This window comes from Lynx rufus, unplaced genomic scaffold (genome assembly GCF_022079265.1).
Source record: "Lynx rufus isolate CCGP_SWC_20201006 ecotype Redwood Valley unplaced genomic scaffold, mLynRuf1.p SCAF_9, whole genome shotgun sequence".
In the NCBI taxonomy this organism is placed as follows: domain Eukaryota; kingdom Metazoa; phylum Chordata; class Mammalia; order Carnivora; family Felidae; genus Lynx; species Lynx rufus.
In genome coordinates this window covers 43,786,950-43,808,487 of record NW_025814897.1, presented here as the reverse complement: position 1 = coordinate 43,808,487, position 21,538 = coordinate 43,786,950, and the positions used below count along the sequence as shown (strand labels likewise).

General features: G+C 37.1%; 1 protein-coding gene across 4 annotated transcripts in view; it reads right to left on the bottom strand.

Annotated features, from left to right (window-relative positions):
- NOX4 (NADPH oxidase 4) overlaps positions 1-21,538 on the bottom strand; it is a 167,057-nt gene that overhangs the window by 135,119 nt on the left and 10,400 nt on the right. For all 4 annotated transcript variants that reach the window (XM_047071699.1, XM_047071700.1, XM_047071701.1 and 1 more), the window contains 4 exons: positions 9,626-9,736; positions 7,676-7,760; positions 4,239-4,336; positions 136-163 (listed from right to left, as the gene is read on the bottom strand). In XM_047071699.1, the coding sequence (XP_046927655.1) occupies positions 136-163; positions 4,239-4,336; positions 7,676-7,760; positions 9,626-9,736 (322 nt within the window). The remainder of the gene's footprint in view (positions 1-135; positions 164-4,238; positions 4,337-7,675; positions 7,761-9,625; positions 9,737-21,538) is intronic.

Here is a 21,538-nt window from a genome sequence, read left to right as displayed (position 1 = left end):
AACTCCTAACATTGGTTCTGGTTGCAAATTTTCCATGTTATATCTTAACATATATTTAATTGCTATGTAGTTTGATGATGCTTATTTTCAAAGATTTCCCTGAATCTGCAGAAAGAGCAATGAATAACAACTTACCAGTTGTGAAGAGAAGTTTTCTAGGATCCTGAGAAAAAGGGAAAAAAATTGACTGAAAAATAGAACATTGATAATGTAAAATTCTACAAGGAATCTGCTGGGTATCAGATCCATTAGGCATTTCAGATGCATTCTCCCAATGGAAATGAGAAATTCAATTAAGTTTCATAATGTTTTCATGACACTAGAGGAGATCATAACAAGTACAAAATCACACAGAGAAGACTATCCTTCTGAGAAAGAAAGAGCACGGGATGAAGAGTCAGAAAGTGCAGACTTTCAACTTCATGGCTAATTACAAATTAGTAGCAGTGGCCTGAAGCCCACACTATGACCATTTGGAGACTCAATAGCTTTGGCTATAATGTGGAAACATTCATACATACTTTGTCCACCATAATTGTCAAATTGCACCTTTAAGATGTCAAGACAGTGAAAATCAAAAGTAATAAAATATATAGGGAGGGCTGAACACTGTAAATTCAGTGCAAAGAATACTAATGGAACACTTATAATATTTCAAATACTGTGAAAAGTAGTGACAATATTCAAATAAAGAGGATGGGTTCCTGTTACTCAGAAATATAAAAATTAATCTTGTTAGTGTAATCTTTCCTTTAAACTACATCTCTTGTGGTGTAATGGACCTTAGGCAACTCCCTTTGTATCTTCTGAGATCAATCCCCAGTAGATTTGTGGATTTGTTTTTCATCCTAATGGTGCTTAATATTGCACAACTTTTGAAATTCTTTCCTATGCCTCCATTGAAGCTGGAGTCAGCCCAACCTATATACAAAGTGGGAAGCCATTTATATGAAATAATTGCAGAAGCCTTGAATAAGGGCCACTTGCCCAGCAAGAGCATAACTTCATCCTGCCAGGGCCAGATGACTTCTATCTCTGACATTAGGAACATAGCTAAAGGGTAACCTAGAGTAACCTAATATATAAACAGCTAGTGAAAATACAAGACCAGCTGAACAAAGAGGTAACACCAGAAATCTGAACCAATAGCTGTGGGAACTCAGAGGATGGAACAATTACTACTGCCAGGGAATGAGGATGGAATGTGAGAGAGCAGGAGACAGTTTCACACATGACAGGATGAGGCAGATTCGGGTAGGCCATAAAGAGTGTGCCACCCAGTAGCCCGAGGGTGGGTCACTAGAAATCTGGAGAAGACAGACAGAGACCACAAAGCATGGACAAAGGTTGCTTGTCACAAATCCTTCTTTCTCAAAGACAACTCACAGAAGACTCTGTTTATGCATGCAGTGTGTGTGTGTGTGTGTGTGTGTGTGTGCGCGCGCGCGTGTGTGTGCGTGTGTGCGTGTGCTTGTGTTTTCATCTTCATCTAGCACATTGTCTGATACCTACAAGTTGCTCAAAAATAAAGAAGAGGGAGAAAAAAGAGAAAGAAGTAAGGAAGGAAACAAAGAAAGAAATATAAATTAAAACAATGAGTTACCATTTTTCATCCATCAGACTGGCAGAAATTAAAGAAAAACAAAAAACAAGGCAGGTGTAGCTATAAGCATTCTCACAAACTTGGTAGAAGTATGTCCACTGGTGAAGCCTTTTTGGAAGGCAATTTGGCAATGTCCATCAAAATTAAAAATGTGCAGGTCGCAAAAATTAAATATGTAGGTGGCTCAGTCGGTTAAGCAGCCAACGCTTGATCTCTGCTTAGGTCATGATCTTGCTGTTTGCAACTTTAAGCCCTGCATCCAGCGCCTCGCTAACAGCACAGAGCCTGCTTGGGGTTCTGCCCCTCCCCTGCTCTCTCTTGCTTGCTCTCTCTCTCAAAATAAAAATAAACTTTAAAAAAATAAAAAAATTAAAAAAAATAAAAATGTGAACACCTTTGAAACAAAATTCTACTTCTAGGGATCTGTCTAATGGAAGCATATAAAAAAGTCGATTTATTGGAGAGTGGTTCATAACAAAGACTCAACAACAACCTAAACATCTGTGAATAAGGAAAAGTCTAAAATAAACTATCACACATTAGTACAAAGAGAATGATAGATCTATACTCTTTGATACAGCAAGCTACCGTGCATGTAATTATGGAAATAAGAAAATTGTTGATGAGTATGTTTCATAAAATACCACTCAAAGTATCTTATAAGAGAACAGAAAGTTATTAACTGTGGCTACTTTCGGAGAAAAGGGTTTCATTTTTTAAACTTCATTTTCTTGAGAGTTTTAAAATATTTTCTTTTGAGCATGTAAGCTGCATAAGGTTAAATAAAGTTAATAACTACAGATCCTAATATGACTAAAAATATTAAAATATTAAGCAAAAGCATATGACATTTAAATGATAGAACCTTTAGGGGCACTTGGGTGGCTCAGTTGGCTAAGCGCCTGACTCTTGATCTCAGCTCAGATCATGATCTCACGGTTTCATGAGATCAAGCCCCACATGGAACTCCGCACTGACAGCGTGCAGAGCCTGCTTCAGCTTCTCTCTCTCCCTCATTCTCTGCCCCTCCCCTGCTCTCTCTCTCTGTCCATCTCAAAAATAAACATTTTTTTAAAAAAAATGATAGAACCATTATAGTTATTAAAGACTAAGATTACCAAAACAAAAGAGAGAAGCAAAGAAGGAAAGATAAAGACTGGAGTCGCTTCGGTCCTGGCGATGTCCTTGACATGGCAGGACGTCTCTGTGTGGCAGAGGCAGGAAACCAGGAAATCCGTGTGCTATGGGCAGAGGAGGATACAGGAATAGGAGTAGGTAGCAGGAGATGGAAAAAGTGGTGGCTCCATTCTGAAATCATTACACGTGAAGAGCTTCCACTGGCATGCAACGAAGCTGGATTTGTCAGTGGTTCTTAATGCTGGGTGCTCAGTGCAATTATCAATGCTTGACTCCAATGCACACCAGTTAAACCATTTTGACTTTTTTAAGAATATTAGTGTCTGGTCAAAGAACTTAGCAAAGGCTGCTTGCTATTTTGGTTTTGTGACTTGTTTCTGTGTTTGTTGTTGGTGTTCCCTTTGTTTTGTTTTGAAAAAGAGATCAAGCACATAACCATAGCAGTATTCGTCTAGATAACTCAGGTGATACGTGGAAGAGAAAATGGAGCTGGGGAAGAGAGGGAACAATCCTACAAAGTCACTACCAGACTTAGCAGAACAGGGAGGGGGTGTGATCAAATTCGATGCCCAGTAGTTTGATTTTGATGCAGTCTTGCCATGAAGCAAAGGAAGACAGGAAAAGTCAGGATGAAAGTACTGAGCAATAGAGAGCTAACCAGGGTTATACATGTGTTCATCAGGCTCTGGCCCGCCACCCCGCACATACAATTTCACTTCATGCGTGGCTTCACATGGAGAAAAGCAGCCCTAAATAATAATGCCCGCACCAGAATTCAGCTCCAGGTCACCTATTTCAAGGATTAAAACAAAACCGAGTAACCACTAGAACCCAATAATATTTTTTTAAGTCAAATAAACTGATTACTCAGGATCCTCAAATAGTCAACCTGGGTCTCTGCCCTTTCTTGCCCAAGTTCTTAAAAAAAAAAAAAAAGGGGGCGCCTGGGTGGCGCAGTCGGTTAAGCGTCCGACTTCAGCCAGGTCACAATCTCGCGGTCCGTGAGTTCGAGCCCCGCGTCAGGCTCTGGGCTGATGGCTCGGAGCCTGGAGCCTGTTTCCGATTCTGTGTCTCCCTCTCTCTCTGCCCCTCCCCTGTTCATGCTCTGTCTCTCTCTGTCCCAAAAATAAATAAAAAAACGTTGAAAAAAAAAAAAAAAAAAAGAACTTTTGCCCTGTAAAGACACCGCTGGCCATCTCCGCTGGATAGGAACTAGACAACGCTGTTGGGAGGCAGAAGGCAGGCCTGAGTGGCAGCCGTCGGAACACGGCGAAATATAAAAAGTAGACACTCTCCACCTCCCATTTGCAGCAGGAGAGACTGTGAAATAGTAATTACCTATATTTTCTACTGAAAAGGAACAAAACTCAACTTGACAACTGCATTTTAAAAGCACTCAAAGGGAGCAGCAAGGTACAAATTTTCCGTGAAAATCACAGACCTTCATCAGTCACCTCACCACAAGTGAAAGGAAAATGAGAAGAGGGAGACCACCCACCTCATCTCGGTATCTTGCAGCATTCAGTTCCACGAAATCTTCACTGTAGTTCACTGAGAAATTGAGGGCGTTCACCAGATGGGCAGCCACGTGCACACCTACGGAATCACATGAGGCCCAAATCAGTGGGGCTTTTCTATACGCTCCACAAAGAGGGCTCATTTCCTCTCCCTCAGTAAACACAGGGTCAAACTTTGACAGCTGATCTGAGCAATAAAATATTAAATTGAAAGGGGAAATTTTAAAGACACAAAAATCTTGATTACTGACAGTTTAGTATTAGAAATCATGTAAAGAAACTGAATTTTCAAAAGCTAGAATAAAATAACCCTAGCAAGTGAGGGTTAGGAAACTCATACATACACACTTACACACGTAAATGTATGAGGATATGAGCGTGCATTTACTTATTTAACAGCTCCTGGATATTTGAGTTGTTCTACATTTTTCATCTCTCCTCTAGCTCTAAATCTGTTGCATATATCTTGTGATTTTCCACTGCCACTCAACCTAAAATATAGACCCCCTGGAAGGCTTTTAACTAGTCAAAATTTCTCACAACCCATAAATTCAAATCATAGCATCCTAAACCCAACAGCAAAAGTGTTGGCAATCACTTCGTTGGTATTAAAAACTCGGGAAGGTAATAATTACCATTTAACAATCTATCTACAGTGGCACAGTAGACAGAGAGCTCAACTGACTCAGAGCTCTTGCAAAAGATGCACGTGTTAGGAAGTTACTACAGAGTTGAAGACAAATTCATTTTGGCATGGCCAGGGAAAAGGAAAATTATCTTGAAGAGGCTGGAAAGGAAGCAGAAAACAAACTTGTGCATTGAATGATACCACATTCCCCCTTCCCAATCTTTTCTTGTAGGTGAAATAAGGGAGGTGAAAGAACAACAGATAATAGTTGGAAATCCAGTTTTCTTGGCCACACTGTTTACCTACCAACACCTCAGATTAGTTCTCTGTAAAATGACAATGACAGAAATAGGAGATTTAATGAGATGAGTAACCTGAAACTGGTTTGTGAACCATTACAGTCTATACAAATTTTCTGTTTCAACAGAAAACATGGTATGGAAACTGGAAAACTCTATGGTCCCCTCCAACCTAGCATATGAGATGTAGATATGCCAAAAGTTCTAAAGTACTCAGAAAGCACACAGAAGTAAGAGAAAGACTAGAATGCTAAATAAAAAGTTAGCTAACTGATTGATAAGCTCCTGCCAGAATCAAAAAAGGAAAAGGTCCCATAAAAAGCAGACAGGAAGTTAGAAGTGGGTTAACTAACAAGCAAGTACAGAGTTAAGGAAATTTTTAAAAGGGTGCCCAGGTGAGACTCAACTATGACATAGGCATAAAGTGTAATTTAAGCAAAATTGTGTGTCCTATAGCTTTATCATGTCTGAAATATATAAGCTTTAAAAAAAATCCCTTCATTTTAAATTTAAGGTTTATATGTTAACTACATACATAGATTATGGGTCATTCTTTCTGAATTCTCCTGAAAAAAAGCCCTAGGTAACAGCTGTATGAGATATACCCTTAAGGGATACATTCACCTTCTTTAAAGATCTTTTAGGTCAAAAGATCTTTAAAGATTTTTAGATTCAGGGCTTCTAATTTTAGGGAGCAGGGAGAAAGCCAGGCCAGACATTTTGAATAGATTTTCCCATTTAATTCTCACAGCAAAACAATTAGTTGGGTAGAAGCATCCCTATTCTACAGATAAGAAAATTAAGGTTTGGGGCACATGAGTGGCACAGTCGGTTAAGTTAAGTGTCCAACTCCTGATTTCCACTCAAATCATGATCTCACAGTTTGTGGGATCACAGCACGGGGCTCCATACTGTCATCTTGGGATTCTCTGTCTCCTTCTCCCTCTGCCCCTCCCCCACCTGCACACAGGTGTGCATTCTCTCTCTCCCTCTCTCAAAATAAGTAAGTAAACATTAAAAAAAGAAGAAGGAAAAAAAAAAAACTAAGGTTAAAAGAGGCAATGTAGCTAAGGTCAGACAACTAGTGAGTGGCAGAAAGCAAACCCTCTGGAATGTTTATTCACGGCAAGACTCTACCCGGTCTCAGTCTGGTTGTTCGCCAGCTGAACCAGAATATTTGGACACAGCTACAGTTTAGAACAAATCAAGTTACAAATATGTCAACATTTCCTGACGCTCCTCCTTTTCTGACCTTTCACTCTCTGTGTCCTAATCCAGCCCTAACCCTTACCACACCCTTGGTCCTCATCTCATCCTGGATTCTTACTCCATACCCAGACTTTTGGGCTGGATGGATTCCTGATCCCACCCCTGAGCCTCTCCCTGTCTCTCGCCTCCAGAGGTGGAAACCACCAATACGAGGATGTCCAGGGATAAAACGGTGCAGATGCCTGTTTCAACAATACTTGGCAACTTTTTAAAAGCTGAAAGCTTAATGATCTCTTGATAATAGCTGCATCAAAACACGTCTGATTCAAAATAGCCATACATACATATCCAGACCAATGTCCCTGGTGTCAAAACAGCTATGTCCTATCAAATAATGGCCAGACAGAAATGTCAGTTGCTACACCACTGAGATAATTAACTCCTGAGATTACAAACCATAACTAATTCTATCCTAAAAACTTCATATGGGTGATCTCATTTTAGTCTTAAAACCATGAGGCAGGTGCTATTGTGAATCCATTTTATGATTAAAACAACAACAAATCAAAGATCAGAGAGCTTATGTCACACAGTAAGGCAGGAGGGCGTTGGGGATAGAGCGTACACAATTCATCTCCAGAGTCCATGTAGTTAATAAATATGTTTATTATTTTCTGTTCCAAAAATTTGAAAAGTATCATATAAATGCTCAAGATAAAAATTTATTTTAAAAGGATCTTTTAAAAACCAAAAGATTCTCACTTGATACTTTAACTTGGAATTGAACAGGATACATTTCCACAAGCTTTTTGACATTTACTCTTCAACCCAAGTATTAATATCAAAGAAACATTTATCAAATATAATTTTGAATGGACTCACGTTGTATGAAGGTACAGTTCACATTCTAATTTGTATGCATTTAAACTCCTATCATATCTTCACTTTTAAACCTTAAAAACTTTTATTCTATTTCTTTTCATCTTTCTGAATGAAATTATTTACTTTTGGAAAACAATTATTAGCAGCTTGAGGGCCAACTTTCATACATTATAATGTGAAACACACACACACACATATATATATATATTTAATGTATAAGATATGTTCATTTTCTGTAACACCATTAGGCAACTCTCTTTAAATACACAGTAAAGAAAAATTAAGGTATATAGTAAGAAAACCACAAGTTGGACAGCAAATAATTTATGGGACAATAAAAATACCATTCATAAAATGTGTTCTTCTAACACAATATGTTAATATCTTTTGGTTTTCTCACCTGAAAAAATGCAGATAGTAACACCACAGGTTATATGGAATGTTCTGCTTTTATCCAACAGTCTTCTGGTTCTCCTGCTTGGAACCTAAATAAAATTTGGCATGGTGAAAATCATGCAGCAAATAAGATACCTGTAGAGTTTTTCATTAAAGCATTGTTTATGATGTCAAAGTTTTGGAAATACAGCAGAAACCTAGGAAGTAAAAGCTGGTGAGGTGAATTATGATATATCTAATCAGTGGAACACCCAAACATTACAGAGAATGTAAGAAGGCTTATTACTGATGTGGAAAGATGTGTGAGACAACAGCTAGGTAAAGCAATTATAACATGTAAACTATATTATAATCCCATATTGTTTAAAGTCAATAGCAGTATATGCCAATCTGAAGGCATTTACCCCAAAATGTAATCAGTAATATTAGGAGAAACCTTCCCTGATCATGATTTCTGTAATGTTTGAGTTGTACAATATATATTATTTCCTTTTGTAGTCAAGAAAATAAAATTATTTTTAAATGAAGCAACTTCATCTATGGTTTTAAATGTCTTCATAATCTTATAAAAAATAAAATGTCAAGCATCTTTGAGTACCTAGTTTCACATCAGGGGACAGTTCTTTAAGACTTATTAAATACTGAGAGACTTAGGTGGGCACGTTTCATTTCCTGTTGTTTATCTTCTCTTTCTTCTCACCAAGCCAATAGCCATCCATAGGCATCAAAACCTAGCATTTTACAATGGCAGGCAACCTACAGAAAGAGTTATTTTCACAAATTACTGTATTAAAAGTAAAGAGTTTCTAAATATAATTACATGAAAAGGTTGAGAAGTTTTACTGCAGTAAATCCGCTTATATAAACTTCACAGAACATCAAAGTGACCTCATATTAACAACTTCTCTTAAAGTATCAGTATTGATCCAGCAATGCCTTACTATCTCAATGAAGAAACCACACACACACACACACACACACACACACACACACATACACACATATACCACACACCAGGATAACCGAAGACAAAAAATAATTTCAATTGAGTTTCAATTTCCAAAACGTTTTTCTGTTTTCTTACAACCTTCATTTTGCAACACTAAATATCACACACGACATCACATCTTAATCAAGACATCTTCTCCAATCCTACTACATAGCTTAAAACATGTCTGTGTTTGAAAAGGAGGTAAATCACCACCAACACCAGCAGTCACCCTATATATTGCCCAACGTCCACAGGGCTCTCGCTTGCTCACCTGCACTTAACTAAATGAAAACACAAGGTCTCAATGAGGCATAGTATTCTGGAAAAAGCTCAGAACTGGGACTGATCTTAGCTCTGCCATTTCACTAGTCTCATGATGTTGGTCCAGTTACTTAACGTCTCTATGCCTCAGGTTCTTCATCAGCAATCCCTGCAGAATCACTGTGAGGATTCCTAGCTACATATGTGGAATGCTTCGCACAGTGCCTGATACCACTGTTAATAACCATTTCTTTTTTTTTTTTAATTTTTTTAACATTTATTTATTTTTGAGAGGGAGAGACAGAGCATGAGCAGGGAAGGGGCAGAGACAGAGAGGGAGCCGCAGAATCTGAAATAGGTTTCAGGCTCTGAGCTGTCAGTACAGAGCCTGACGCAGGGCTAGAACTCAGGAATGGTGAGATCATGACCTAGGCCAAAATCGGATGTTTAACCGACTGAGCCACCCAGGCGCCCCTATTAATAACCATTTCTACCCATCCACTGCCCTTATCTAGCGTTGCAGAGTAGCTCACGGATCATCCTGACAGATGATGAGGTCTTTACTCTCATCTAGGAAATGACAACCAATAAGAGAAATCAGTCTAGTAGAAAATCAGACCATGAAAACTAAGTGCTACTAAAATGCTACTGTTACACTTGATTTCTGTGCTGGAATCTGTGACTAGGATTATTCGTGCTTACCTTCTGGGATCCTCGAAGGTAGGCCAGGAGTGTCCGGCACATGGGTAGAAGGATAAGGCTGCAGTTGAGGTTAAGAACAGATGCGGAGGCTCTGCTTAGACACAATCCTAGCTGAACAAATAAGGCGAGGGTCAAAACACGGCCAAGGCAAAAACAGACTACAAACTTACTACAGGCCTCACCCTGTTCCTCCTTCAAGGATCATGGCAAAAACGCCAACTCCTTCAAGAATCTTGAACAACTCACCTCTCACCAGAAACCCCTAAAAGAAACTGGTCTCTTTCTCCTCTATACTGCCATGAAACTTAGTCTCCCCTCTTTCTACTAGTGTTAGAATCACCCAAGTACATTTTTCTGGTGTGAAGTCAATTTCTTATTCCGCCCCCACTATACTGTTCTGGGTATTAAGAACCCTACAGAGCCCCAGTATTTTATGCACCTCCACACTGGTGTAGTTGAATCCTTTTTTTATGGATAAGGTACCAAAAAATTCAAAGCTCTGACTACACAACCCCCTTCCAAACCACTGCCTTTCAGCTCTTCACCTTACTGACTCTACCCATCTTTCTGGTTTCACCTTAAGAACTACACCTCTAGAGTTCTTCAGTGACCCAAAGGTAGGAGGGATCCAGATCAGCTGTGTCCCATACGAAGATTATCAAAACCACATTGTGCAATCTTTTTTTTTTTTTTTTTTTCAAAGAATCGGAACCCTTGGTATCCAGGCAATACTTCATGGCAACTATCTTGCTAGATTGTCATCTGCTCTTGTCTGGTACTTATCTACATTCTTCATATAAATAATGTAGCACATGAAAGCAAGAGATGGGGTCAAATCTGTACTCTCCTCCTAAAATAAACATAAAAGTATTTGTTTTAAGGATATTGACTGAGAAATGTGCATAAGTCAGATGCTTTTCTTATCTTAAAATTCTTCATGCTCGTGAGATTTCCAACTTAACTCTTGGCAAATAGCATCTCCATTACAAAATGTTTATTGTTAGCACATGAAATATTGTTCCGGAAGGGGAGAGAGGGTAATAAGTCATGTCAGGAAAACAATAATTTTCACTGACTTACATAAAAAGTAATTAATATTTCCAGTTAGGCTATTTTTACACCATGAGTTAGAACACCTTAGAGATATATTGCAATGAGTATACCATTAAGTAGACAAATAGAAATAATACCCTCCAGACTATCTAAAAAAAAAAAAAAAGTTAAATCTAACATTCTTTTCTCAATCAGCAAAATTATTACCATTTCAGAGTGATGGGTTTTTGTTATTTAGACCTCCAGAGAAATAGAATAATTGTTATCTCTTTTGATCTGGCATATGCACACGATAAGAAAATTTTAGCTCAAGGGATTTTAGATGATAATTTTATCTGCAATCTTAATGTACCAGGACAATAATTCACTTAAATTTTTTCAGCTAAAATCTATCATATAAGTGTAGGACTTAAAAGATACAAATAAATTATTCAATTTTCCTTTGTGGTTCAATGATTTAAAGAAAATTCTTATATTCCTCATTTTCTAACCGTTTACTGCATGTCTGGAACTGTTTTATTGTTGTGCTTACATTAAATCACATAGTAATTTAATTCAAAGTGGCTTTAAGTGTCCCCTTAGGATAGATGGGAGTTTATCTTTGGCATTCCACCTCTTCCTTACAATGCTGTAAAATCTAACCGGAAATTTTATCAAGGACTCATTTCTACCTACATGTTTGTTCCTGAATATCCTTAGTTCTCTAAATTAAGATGAAAACTTCTTTTTATTAGGTTATCAGAGTACAAACCTCCCTCATTCGGAAGCAATGGAAAGAGTGAGGAAAATGGAGACAGATCCCAGTCAATGATTTCCCAGGAATTCATTTTATCCATTTACTACATGGGTAATATTCTATAGCTAAGGGAATTTGTTTTGTTTCGTCATTATTAATGCATGATCATTGAAAGAATCAACTATCTCAAATATTCACTAAAAAGAAATGACCGCCCAAGTCTGGTGCCCTGCCCACTCTACCTGAATGACTTGTGTCACCATTCTGAGAGAACTTAATTGCTGCTTTGCTTTTCCAACTTCACTCAAGTTAGTTGTCACTAGGTGGCAGTGTTACTTTCATGTTTCAAATTCTACCTGTCAAGGTCTCTAAAACATAATTAACTGAGAAATCTATACGTAATTTTAAAACTATGAATATATTTTAGATGAGCAAATACAAAGAAAACATAGCTTCCTCCTTGTTATGGACTGGATGTCTGTTCCCCCCAAGTTCATATGATGAAACCTAATGTCATAGTATTTGGAGGTGGAGCTTGGGAGAGTTTACTAGGTTTAGATTAAGTTTTTGAGGGTAGGGCCCCCATTATGCAATTAGTGCTTTTATAAGAAGAAGAAAAGGCCACAGCTCTCTGTAGACTCTCTGTGAGGACAGAGCAAGGTGGCTCTCTGCAAACCAGGAAAGGGATCTCACCAGACCAATTCTGCTGGCACCTTGATCTTAGACTTCCCAGCCTCCAGAACTGAAGTAAACATTCGTTAAGCCACCTAATCTACAGTATTTTGTTATAGCAGACTGACCTAATGTAATCCTATAGAAAAATCATAAGGAAATATGCCATTTGAAGCAAGTTATAAAATAATATAACATCTGGGTATAACAAGTATATGGTTATTTTTCTAAAAATCTCAAACACATGGTTTCTTATCTTAAATCTGCTATTTAATATTCATCTTGAGCTAGTTAACTGTCCTTTTCTGCAAAATTAAGAGGGATAATTTTTCTTATCTGTAAAATGAATGTAATATGCTATGATACAATAATCCTAGCTCTTAGAACTTTTGTGAAAACTAAAAAAATCAGTCTAAAATATGCAAGTACTATACAAAATTAATTTATTGCCTTGGTGTCGCTATATCACATCTTTTCTCTAAATTTTCTCTTCTATGCTTCTACTGTAAATGTTATCTGTTCCATTATATCATTCATTCAATACATATTTTGTGTGATATGTACATATCCCAAGGCACCAGGAGTTCTAAAACAGAGAATGCCTATTCCTTAAGATGTTTGCATTTTAGTAGGGGAAACAGACACTAATCAAATAGCTATATAATCAAATGTAAATTCTAACAATGATCAATTCTGTGAATGAGAAATACAGAGTATGAGCACGTATAACAGGAAATGAAAGCTAAATAAGAAGGTCAGGAAGGCTTCCCCAATTACCTGAAAAGTGAACTGAGATCTTGAGGGTGATAGTACAAGTCATTCAAAAAGGAGAAAGACATCCACGCAGAGAAAACCAGCGTGAAAACCAATGCACAGCAAATGGGAATATGGTGTATATATGAGAATTTAATAGCAGGTCAGGATTCCAATCCAAGGATTGGAAATTGAGGGTGCCACAACATAAAACTGGAGAAGGGATAGACCTGGCTGGCTTGTGTAGGTCACATTAAGAATGTGTGTCTTTATCCCAATATCAGTGCAGAGTGAATGTGTTTTAAGTAGGACGGCGGTATAAAGAGGTGAGAATGTGCTAATGATTAGTCTGAAGGAAGTATGCAGAGCAAATTGGAAGAAAGTAATTTGGGCCATCACATTTCTTTGTGCAGCTAATCATCACAAAAATTTTGAGACAAGAATTACATCTTACGGTAACTATGACCCAGTCTTGCATATAGAAAGGATCCAGTTTTGACTAAATATGGTATGCATAAGTGAATTTATTTTGCTAAATACTTTACTGAAACATGTACCTCTAAAACTGGAGTACTAAAAGAGCCTACCCCACACCCCACTGTCCCCCAGAGTCTCACTCCTTCTATGATTGCTCTGACCAAAGGTAATCTACGCTTCTGTTGAATTGTTCCAGAGACAGCAGCCATTCCACTGTCAAAAACCTCTTTTGCTTTCTTACACTTACATGAAGTCCATGTCTCTGTAACTTCCACCCACCAGGCACCTCTAGATAATAATATTCCTAACCTGAAGATAAAAGAATGATTTCTTAGTCCAATCTTGTTTTCTTCATGCTAAACACAATTAGTTGTCTCTGAAATTCTTGAAAAAATTTTAGGACTCCCTCTCACCTCAGTGACTTTTCACAGTTCACCAGAATTCAGTACATCCTCAACATAGACTAATAGTAGCAGGCAGTACTGAAGAGCCTCATCTCCCTCACAAAGCACATGATTGATCTCTGCTAATTCTAAGACTGTGCTATATCATAGGGCAACTATGTTACATAATGGCTCATCTTGAGTTTACAACATAAGAGATTTCTCCCATGAGTTACTACAAAGCAATGACCCCTATCCTACAGTGGAAAAAAAAAAAAAATGAAGGTGAGAGAGAGCATATATATATGCAAGAATGATATGGTTTTAGACTATTCTATCATATTGGGTATAGATACTATATTCTGATATTTTTTTCTTCTCAATTTTGCTTTAGCTGAAAACTTTACATTCATGTTTTCCACCTCTCCATCCAAGTGTTTGACAGACCTATTAAAGTGTAACAAAATCCCGTGGAAATAGTTGACTTGCAAAAAAAAAAAAAAAAAAACCTTTCTGGTAAATTAACTTTCAAATGAACATTTTGCTCTCAAATGGGAAGTTTCAGCTCAGGTCATGATTTCATGATTCATGGGATCGAGTCCCACTTTGGGCTATGTGCTGACAGCACAGAGCCTGCTTGGGATTCTCTCTCTCTCTCCCTCTCTCACTCCCTCTCTCTCTCCTCATAGGGCCAACTGGCTATACTTTTATATTTAATGCTGCTCCTGGATGCATTACCCAGACTAGTCATTCCAAGTTTCACCCCGTATCTCCATTCCCCATCCATGGCTCATGCATTGTCATTCCTTCTGTTTGTGATAGCATTCCACCTCTTCCAACCTCCACACTTCCTCTACAGAACTTTACACATTATATTGTAATATTTTACCTGTTTATCTCCTTGTGCCCCCCCCAAAGTTAGAGAGTGGCAGCACTGCAAAATGGCAATGCCCAAACTGCCTCTTGTTGTTGGGGACCTCAAAAATTCATGCTTGTTAATAGTGAAAATTGTCTTGAAAAAGTACTCCTTGAGGAAAATATGCTTTTAGCAATGAAAGCTGAAGAAAAGTAACCATGAGACAGTTACATGAACAAAGAGAGAAAACCCCATAAAGTAGTCTATAGAATTTTCCAAAGCAATGGTATTTTTTATTGTCTTTATAGTAACCATGACAGACAATCAGAACAATTTAGTTTTCCTATACCTCTAAATCAAACTTTTGGTCATAGTTTAAATTTCACTTTGTACCATTAATATATTATAAAAGAGATATAAATTTAGAATATGATAGCTATTTCATGCAGACAAGATTGTACTTAAGGATTAAAAAAATGATATTTCAATGAAAGGTTACTTCAAAAGTTGACTACCTATTTTGACACAGTTTCATATGAAAATAATGGATAAAATGCCATGAGCTATCAGAAAGCAGTTAATAATAATTGGAGTAATTATTTCTTTAAAAAAATTCTACAATAAACTACCAATTCAGTGGTCTTGGGGTATATCCAAAAGCTCATGAATGTCCCTTATTCCATTATAAGCTATAATTCATGCCAAATGATCCTAGCTGGTTTCTGTCAACTAACTGCCCTGGAAACTTTTAACTATGATGTAATTTTTGACTCAAGTCGACCTCTCTTCCAATCTATAATCCTTTTTTTTTAACACTGTCTCTAAAGAAAGAAGCTGGAGGAAAAAATTTGTTTCCATATAATTAAAGGGACCACTAAAAGAACAGAAGTCATCCTGACTTTACATCCATATTTCCTCATGCTTAACTCAAATCTTTCTTTTATATGTCATCACCCTTCATTCTACCCTTTCTAGAAACAAACTTTCTTTCATTTTCAGTAGGACTACAGTAGGAATGTAGTCTTTCCTTAGAAGTCTATTATAACTCAGAAAGAAATGTAGCTCTTACATAGAGAGAAGAAAGCAGGATTGTAACATGGTATTTCTGTCCGGATTTTGTCCACTTTGTTTTTCCTGTGCCAAAAGCCCAGAGAACAGAAGAGATTCACTTCTAGACCATGTGTCTGTCTACAAAAGTTAAAGTTCAACATAAATGGGATCCAGAATTGCATTGAACACATTCCTGGCTTTCTACAGGCAATGCTGTCTACTGAACAGGTCACCAGATTAAGAGGTATGGCATTTTTATCACAGCTAATACCTGTGACCTCTACCAAGGTCATTGTCTCTAAAATGTAGAATTGCAGAACTTAACAAAACAATAATAAAAACCTCCTCCACTTTCTCTCATAGACCTATTCTAAAAGGTAAAAATATATCAAATAAAAATGGTTTGACCTTTTTAGCTGACAAAATGGATTTTTTTTTTTAATTCACCCTTTACATTCCTGTGGATGTTCACTGCTTATCTCTCTCTTATCTTCTACTCCTATCTACAGCACAAGAACAAGGATCTCAAGAATTACAGTGCATTTGCTTTCATGTCATTGCTACATTTCTTCCTCCTGCAGGAATTATTCATGCACAGGGAAAGGCACCAAGGAATGGCATGTATTTTGTAGAGCATGGGTGGCTGGAAAGCTGAGACAGACCCTGTTTCTCCTCCATCACAGATCCAGCACATCTGATCACAATTACTGAATATTTATTTAGTCACCCTCAGCTACTCTTCATCAGAAACAATCATTCCAAAACCTTGCATCATTCTTCCTCATCTTTAAACCATTTTTAATTTCTCAACATTCCTCCTAAGATTTAGAAGCCAAAACAGATATACTAGTGGCTTGAATGCATGGAATAATTTTTGGAAGGAAACAACAGTCATAGCAATGGTACGCTCTCACTTGGTTAAGACTGCAATCAGACTATCCATAATGACATATATTAAAACTCATGGACTGAATATAGGATTTCAATATTAAGATTTTTCTCACACGAGTGTCAATTAAGCATTTCTATTTTACTCCTCCTGAACTCAATCCTATTTGTTAATAACTCTTCTTCATTGAATCTATAAAGCTATCTTTAGGTGCTATCTTTGCCCTCAAAACACTAGCAATCTAGTTAGCTAACTCGGCTTGTCTTTTAACCCTAGCTTTCAACTTTGAATCCAGGTGAATTTCTTCTAGTCTTTCTTTAGAGGAAATCAAAACAAAACAAAATGAAAAACTGTCTCCAAGAAGAAGCTGTCAATTCTAAGAAAAAGAATTCTGGATGCATCAAAATGCCCAAAATACCTGAGAAAGTAGGTGCTCAGAAAAATGGACGGAATGAATGGACTGTTTGGTACAGACTATCTGTCTAAACTTCCTGATGCATACATATTTACACATTAGACTCTTCCAACAAATTCTTCAGAGTTTAACTGGTCAATTTACAGTGTATAACAACACATTCCATCAAATGTAAGATGATAAATCGGTATAGGAGAGGAAGTATAAATCAAAAATAATCTTTTTTTCCCTAAAAAGCTAACACTTAATAGGTCCAAAATAACTCATGTTGGAATTTCTTAAAAAAAAAAAAAAAAAAAAAAAAAAAAAAAGCAGCACACAGACATACTTGTCCAAGTGTGCATGTAAACTTCTACAAGGATTCTCACTGCAGTATGGTATGTGATATAAAAACAAAACAAATACAACTAAAATGACTAACAGTGGAGAAATATACAACAAATTAACTACACATTATGGGATAGTATTTAGCCATTGGAAATAAGTTAAACTTGTATAATGGAAATTAAATAACAATATCCATAATATATTGCTGAATTAATATGCAGGTGCATATATGTGTATTTGTATATATAGGCATATATATAGAGAGATAGATGCAGACTAGATTAACACAGATTATATAGATTCTATGTTTATAGATTATACAGAAGTCATTAGTTACCTCTTAGATGTAAAGGGGAGTTTCTAATTTTTTTTCTATTGTGACACCAGTATTCAAGGTACAGAAGTATGTATTTCTTTTGAAATGTACTTTATTTTAACAATTAAGTACCAAGAACTAAACAGATAGATTACAATAAGAAATTCACAGTAAGTATAATTAAATGAGTTATTATACTTTGAAATTCTAATAACATAGCCAAAGGAAATAATTATAAAAACAGAGGGGGGTATTCTGTACAATGATTTTTTTTTTTTACTTTATTTATTTATTTTGAGAGAGCATGCAGCATGAACAGGGGAGGAGCAGAGAGAGAGAGGGAGAGAGAGAGAATCCCAGGCAGGCTCCATACTGTCAGCACGAAGCCCGACATGGGACTCAAACTCCCAAACCATGAGATCATGAACTGAGTCAAAATCAAGAGTCAGACACTTAACCAACTGAGCCACCTGGGTTCCCCACAATGTTTTTCACAGCATTTTCTGGAATAGTGAACAGAAGCCAATTGGATGTCTAAAAATTTGGGAATTTTTTTTTAATTTTTTCTTTAATGTTTTTATTTATTTTTCAGACAGAGAGAGACAGAGTATGAGCAGGGGAGGAACAGAGAGAGAGGGAAACACAGAATCCAAAGCAGACTCCAGGCTGAGCTGTCAGCACAGAGCCCGACGCGGGGCTCGAACCCACGGACCGTGAGATCACGACCTGAGCCGAAGTTGGACACTTAACCGACTGAGCCACCCAGGCACAAATTTGGAAATGTTTAAGATAGGTGTATTTGTATTTATTCAGTGAAATATTAAAAATAAAAAATGTATGTTTAATGATGTAAGCTTCATAATCTATAACAATAGAAATAAATCTAATGTAATATTTAACACTAAATGTTAAAAGGAAAATACAAAATTGTTTATTCTAAATGATCATAGTATTGTGTGTTTTTGTTTTCGTTTGTTTTTTAAGTAGGCTCCATGCCCAAAATGGAACTCAGGACCCTGAGATCAAGAGTCACATGCTTGGGGCACCCGGATGGCTCAGTGGGTTAAGCATTGGACTTTGGCTCAGGTCATGATCTTGTGGTTCCAGAGTTCCAGCCCCGCATCAGGCATCAGGCTAGTGCTGACAGCATGGAGCCTGCTTCGGATTTTTTGTCTCCCTCTCTCTCTGCCCCTCCCCACTTCGTGCTCTCTTTCTTTGTCTCTCAAAAATAAATAAAGATTAAAATTTTTTTTAATATTAAAAAGAAAAAGAGTCACATGCTCTACTGACTGTGTCAGCCAGGTGCTCCATGAACGATATTATTAAAAAAAACAAAAACAAAAACTTGTATTTAGGAAATACACCAAAATGTTCACAGTGGTTATGTGTGGGTGCTGAGATATAAATGACTTATTTTGCATTTTCTCTCATTTTCTATAGTAAATATGAAAAAGATTTAATAAATTTGAAAGTCACAAGAAAGATTGTTTTCCAAAGAAAATGGAATGGGAAAAGTCTTAAAAGTAATGTTTGAGGAGTAATATTATCTTTAAATAATGAAAATATGAAAGGCTGCTTTCCTTTTATTTCAACTTTTGTTCATTTTTCCATTTTTCCCCTTAATCATATGCATTATTTTCATAAAATACATGACAAACCTTTATAAATTATGTTGCAAATATTTCCATGGCTTAAGGTGATAGCTTTCAGAAGAACATTAAGCTACTGGCCTCTTTTTTCCAGACTTTTGATAAATGAGAAAATATTTATTTAAAGTTCAGGATCAACAGGACAATATAGGATAGGAAAGGACAGTAGAAGACAAAATAGGATGCAACAGGACAGGGCGGGACAGGACCAGACAGAACAGGACAGGATGAGATAGGACAGAACAGGATGGGACAGAACCAGGCAGGAACAGGAAAGAGGGCAACTTATAATGAGTGACATTACAGCTGGCAAGGGATGGGGGGTTCCAGTTAATGAACAGAAGAACTACTGGGATCATGGGAGGGCGTGAGAACAGTTACTGGTTCTTTACCACTACTACAACTTAAATGGGTCTCAACATTAAATATCACCAAACTGAAGGACAACTAACCTGTTCAAATTGTAACACACCGTAGGATCTTTCTATATACTCGTTAATATGGTTTTTAGTGAGATTAAGATGAAGGTGGAGGTGATGTCAAACATGGAGCACTTCTAAAAATGGACACTCAGTTGTATTTACTGGTTTGCAGTGAGAAATCTAAAGGTTACTTGATGACTAAAGGGATGAAAGCAGCAAATACTTTAAGTATTATTTAATTTCTGTATTCCCATGGCTTTTTTCTTCTGTGTTGCCCATAATATTAACCATTTAAACAAACAAACAAACAAAAAGTCATATAAACAGTTATGGTAAGGGGCCCCTGGGTGGCTCAGTCAGTTGAGTGACCGACTTCGGCTCAGGTCGTGATCTCACTGCTCGTGAGTTCGATCCCCATGTCGGGCTCTGTGCTGATAGCTCAGAGCCTGGAGCCTGCTTCAGATTCTGTGTCTCCCTCTCTCTCTGCCCCTAACCCACTCGCATTCTGTCTCTGTCTCTCTCAAAAATAAATAAACATTAAAAAAATTAAAATAAAAAACAGTTGTATTAAAATAACAGTTACGGGGAAAGAAACAATGATAACACATACAACATCAGACTTAGAAGTATAGGAAATGAATTAATCTAGGAGAGAACATGTAAAAGATAGGTGGATAGAGTGGAATGAATTATAGAAAAGATAAACAGGGCACCTGGGTGGCTCAGTCAGTTAAGCATATAACTCTTGATTTTGGCTCAGGTCATGATCTCATGGTTCGTCAGTTCAAGCCCCTTACGGGACTCTTCACTGCGGAGGCTACTTGGGATTCTCTCTCTCCCTCTCTGACCCTCCCCTGCCCATGATCCCCCACCTCTCAAAATAAATAAACAGAAAGAAAAACATACTGCCACCTGCAAAATCTCTTTAAATAATTTAGAAGGTATACATTGTATGAAATGAGTTGAGTTAATTTCTCTTCAGTGCTGGAAATTTTTAGTCATTAGCAACCATTTATAAACAGATTTCAACATCAAAACATTTTTAACTTCAAAATGTAGCCTGAAAGAAATGATTCCAGCACTGTCTACTACAACTTCCCAGAAAGGGAAGTCATACTCCTTTTTCTAAGTTTATTTATTTATTTTTGAGAGACAGAGAGAGAGAGAGAGAGAGAGAACCAGTGGGGGAGGAGCAAAGAGAGATGGGGACAGAGGATCTCAAGCAAGCTCCATTCTGACAGCAGACAGCCTGATGGGGGCTCGAACCCACAAACTGTGACATCATGACCTGATCCAAAGGTGGACACTTAACTGACTAAGCCACTCAGGAGCTCCGGGAAGTCATGCTTTTTGAAGGCCTCATACTCATTTCTTCCTCATCCTACTCAATCCTCTCCACAAAACACAAAACAAAACCCTATAAGAGGTATTAGGTTAAACTATGTTAAAGTGCCATTTTTGTAAGACAGAACATTTTAATACTGGAATTTTTATGTAGTTCAACTTAATATTATAATTCTCAATTTAAAATTGAGGAAACATAAGCTTTTCTTATGTTCGAAACTATTTCAATATATTACTTAAAAACACATTTCTTAAAAGGCAAAGTCATGACAAACTTGGTCAGTTTGTCTACAAAATCCATGTTCTTTTCATTACATTATATTGTTTCCATTGATATTTTGGAATCTTCACAGGTATTACTATATTTGAAATTTAAACTAATAGTCCATGCTGAGGAAAAGGTGATCACAGACACTTGGTTTTAACAAGAATTAGAACACATGTCATATAAGACTTCAACAAATTAAATTTCATATATCTAAAATCTGTGGGTTTAACAAGATATATTGTCTTCTTTAAGAACAACATGTTCAAGGGGCATCTGGGTGGCTCAGTTGGTTGAGCATCCAAC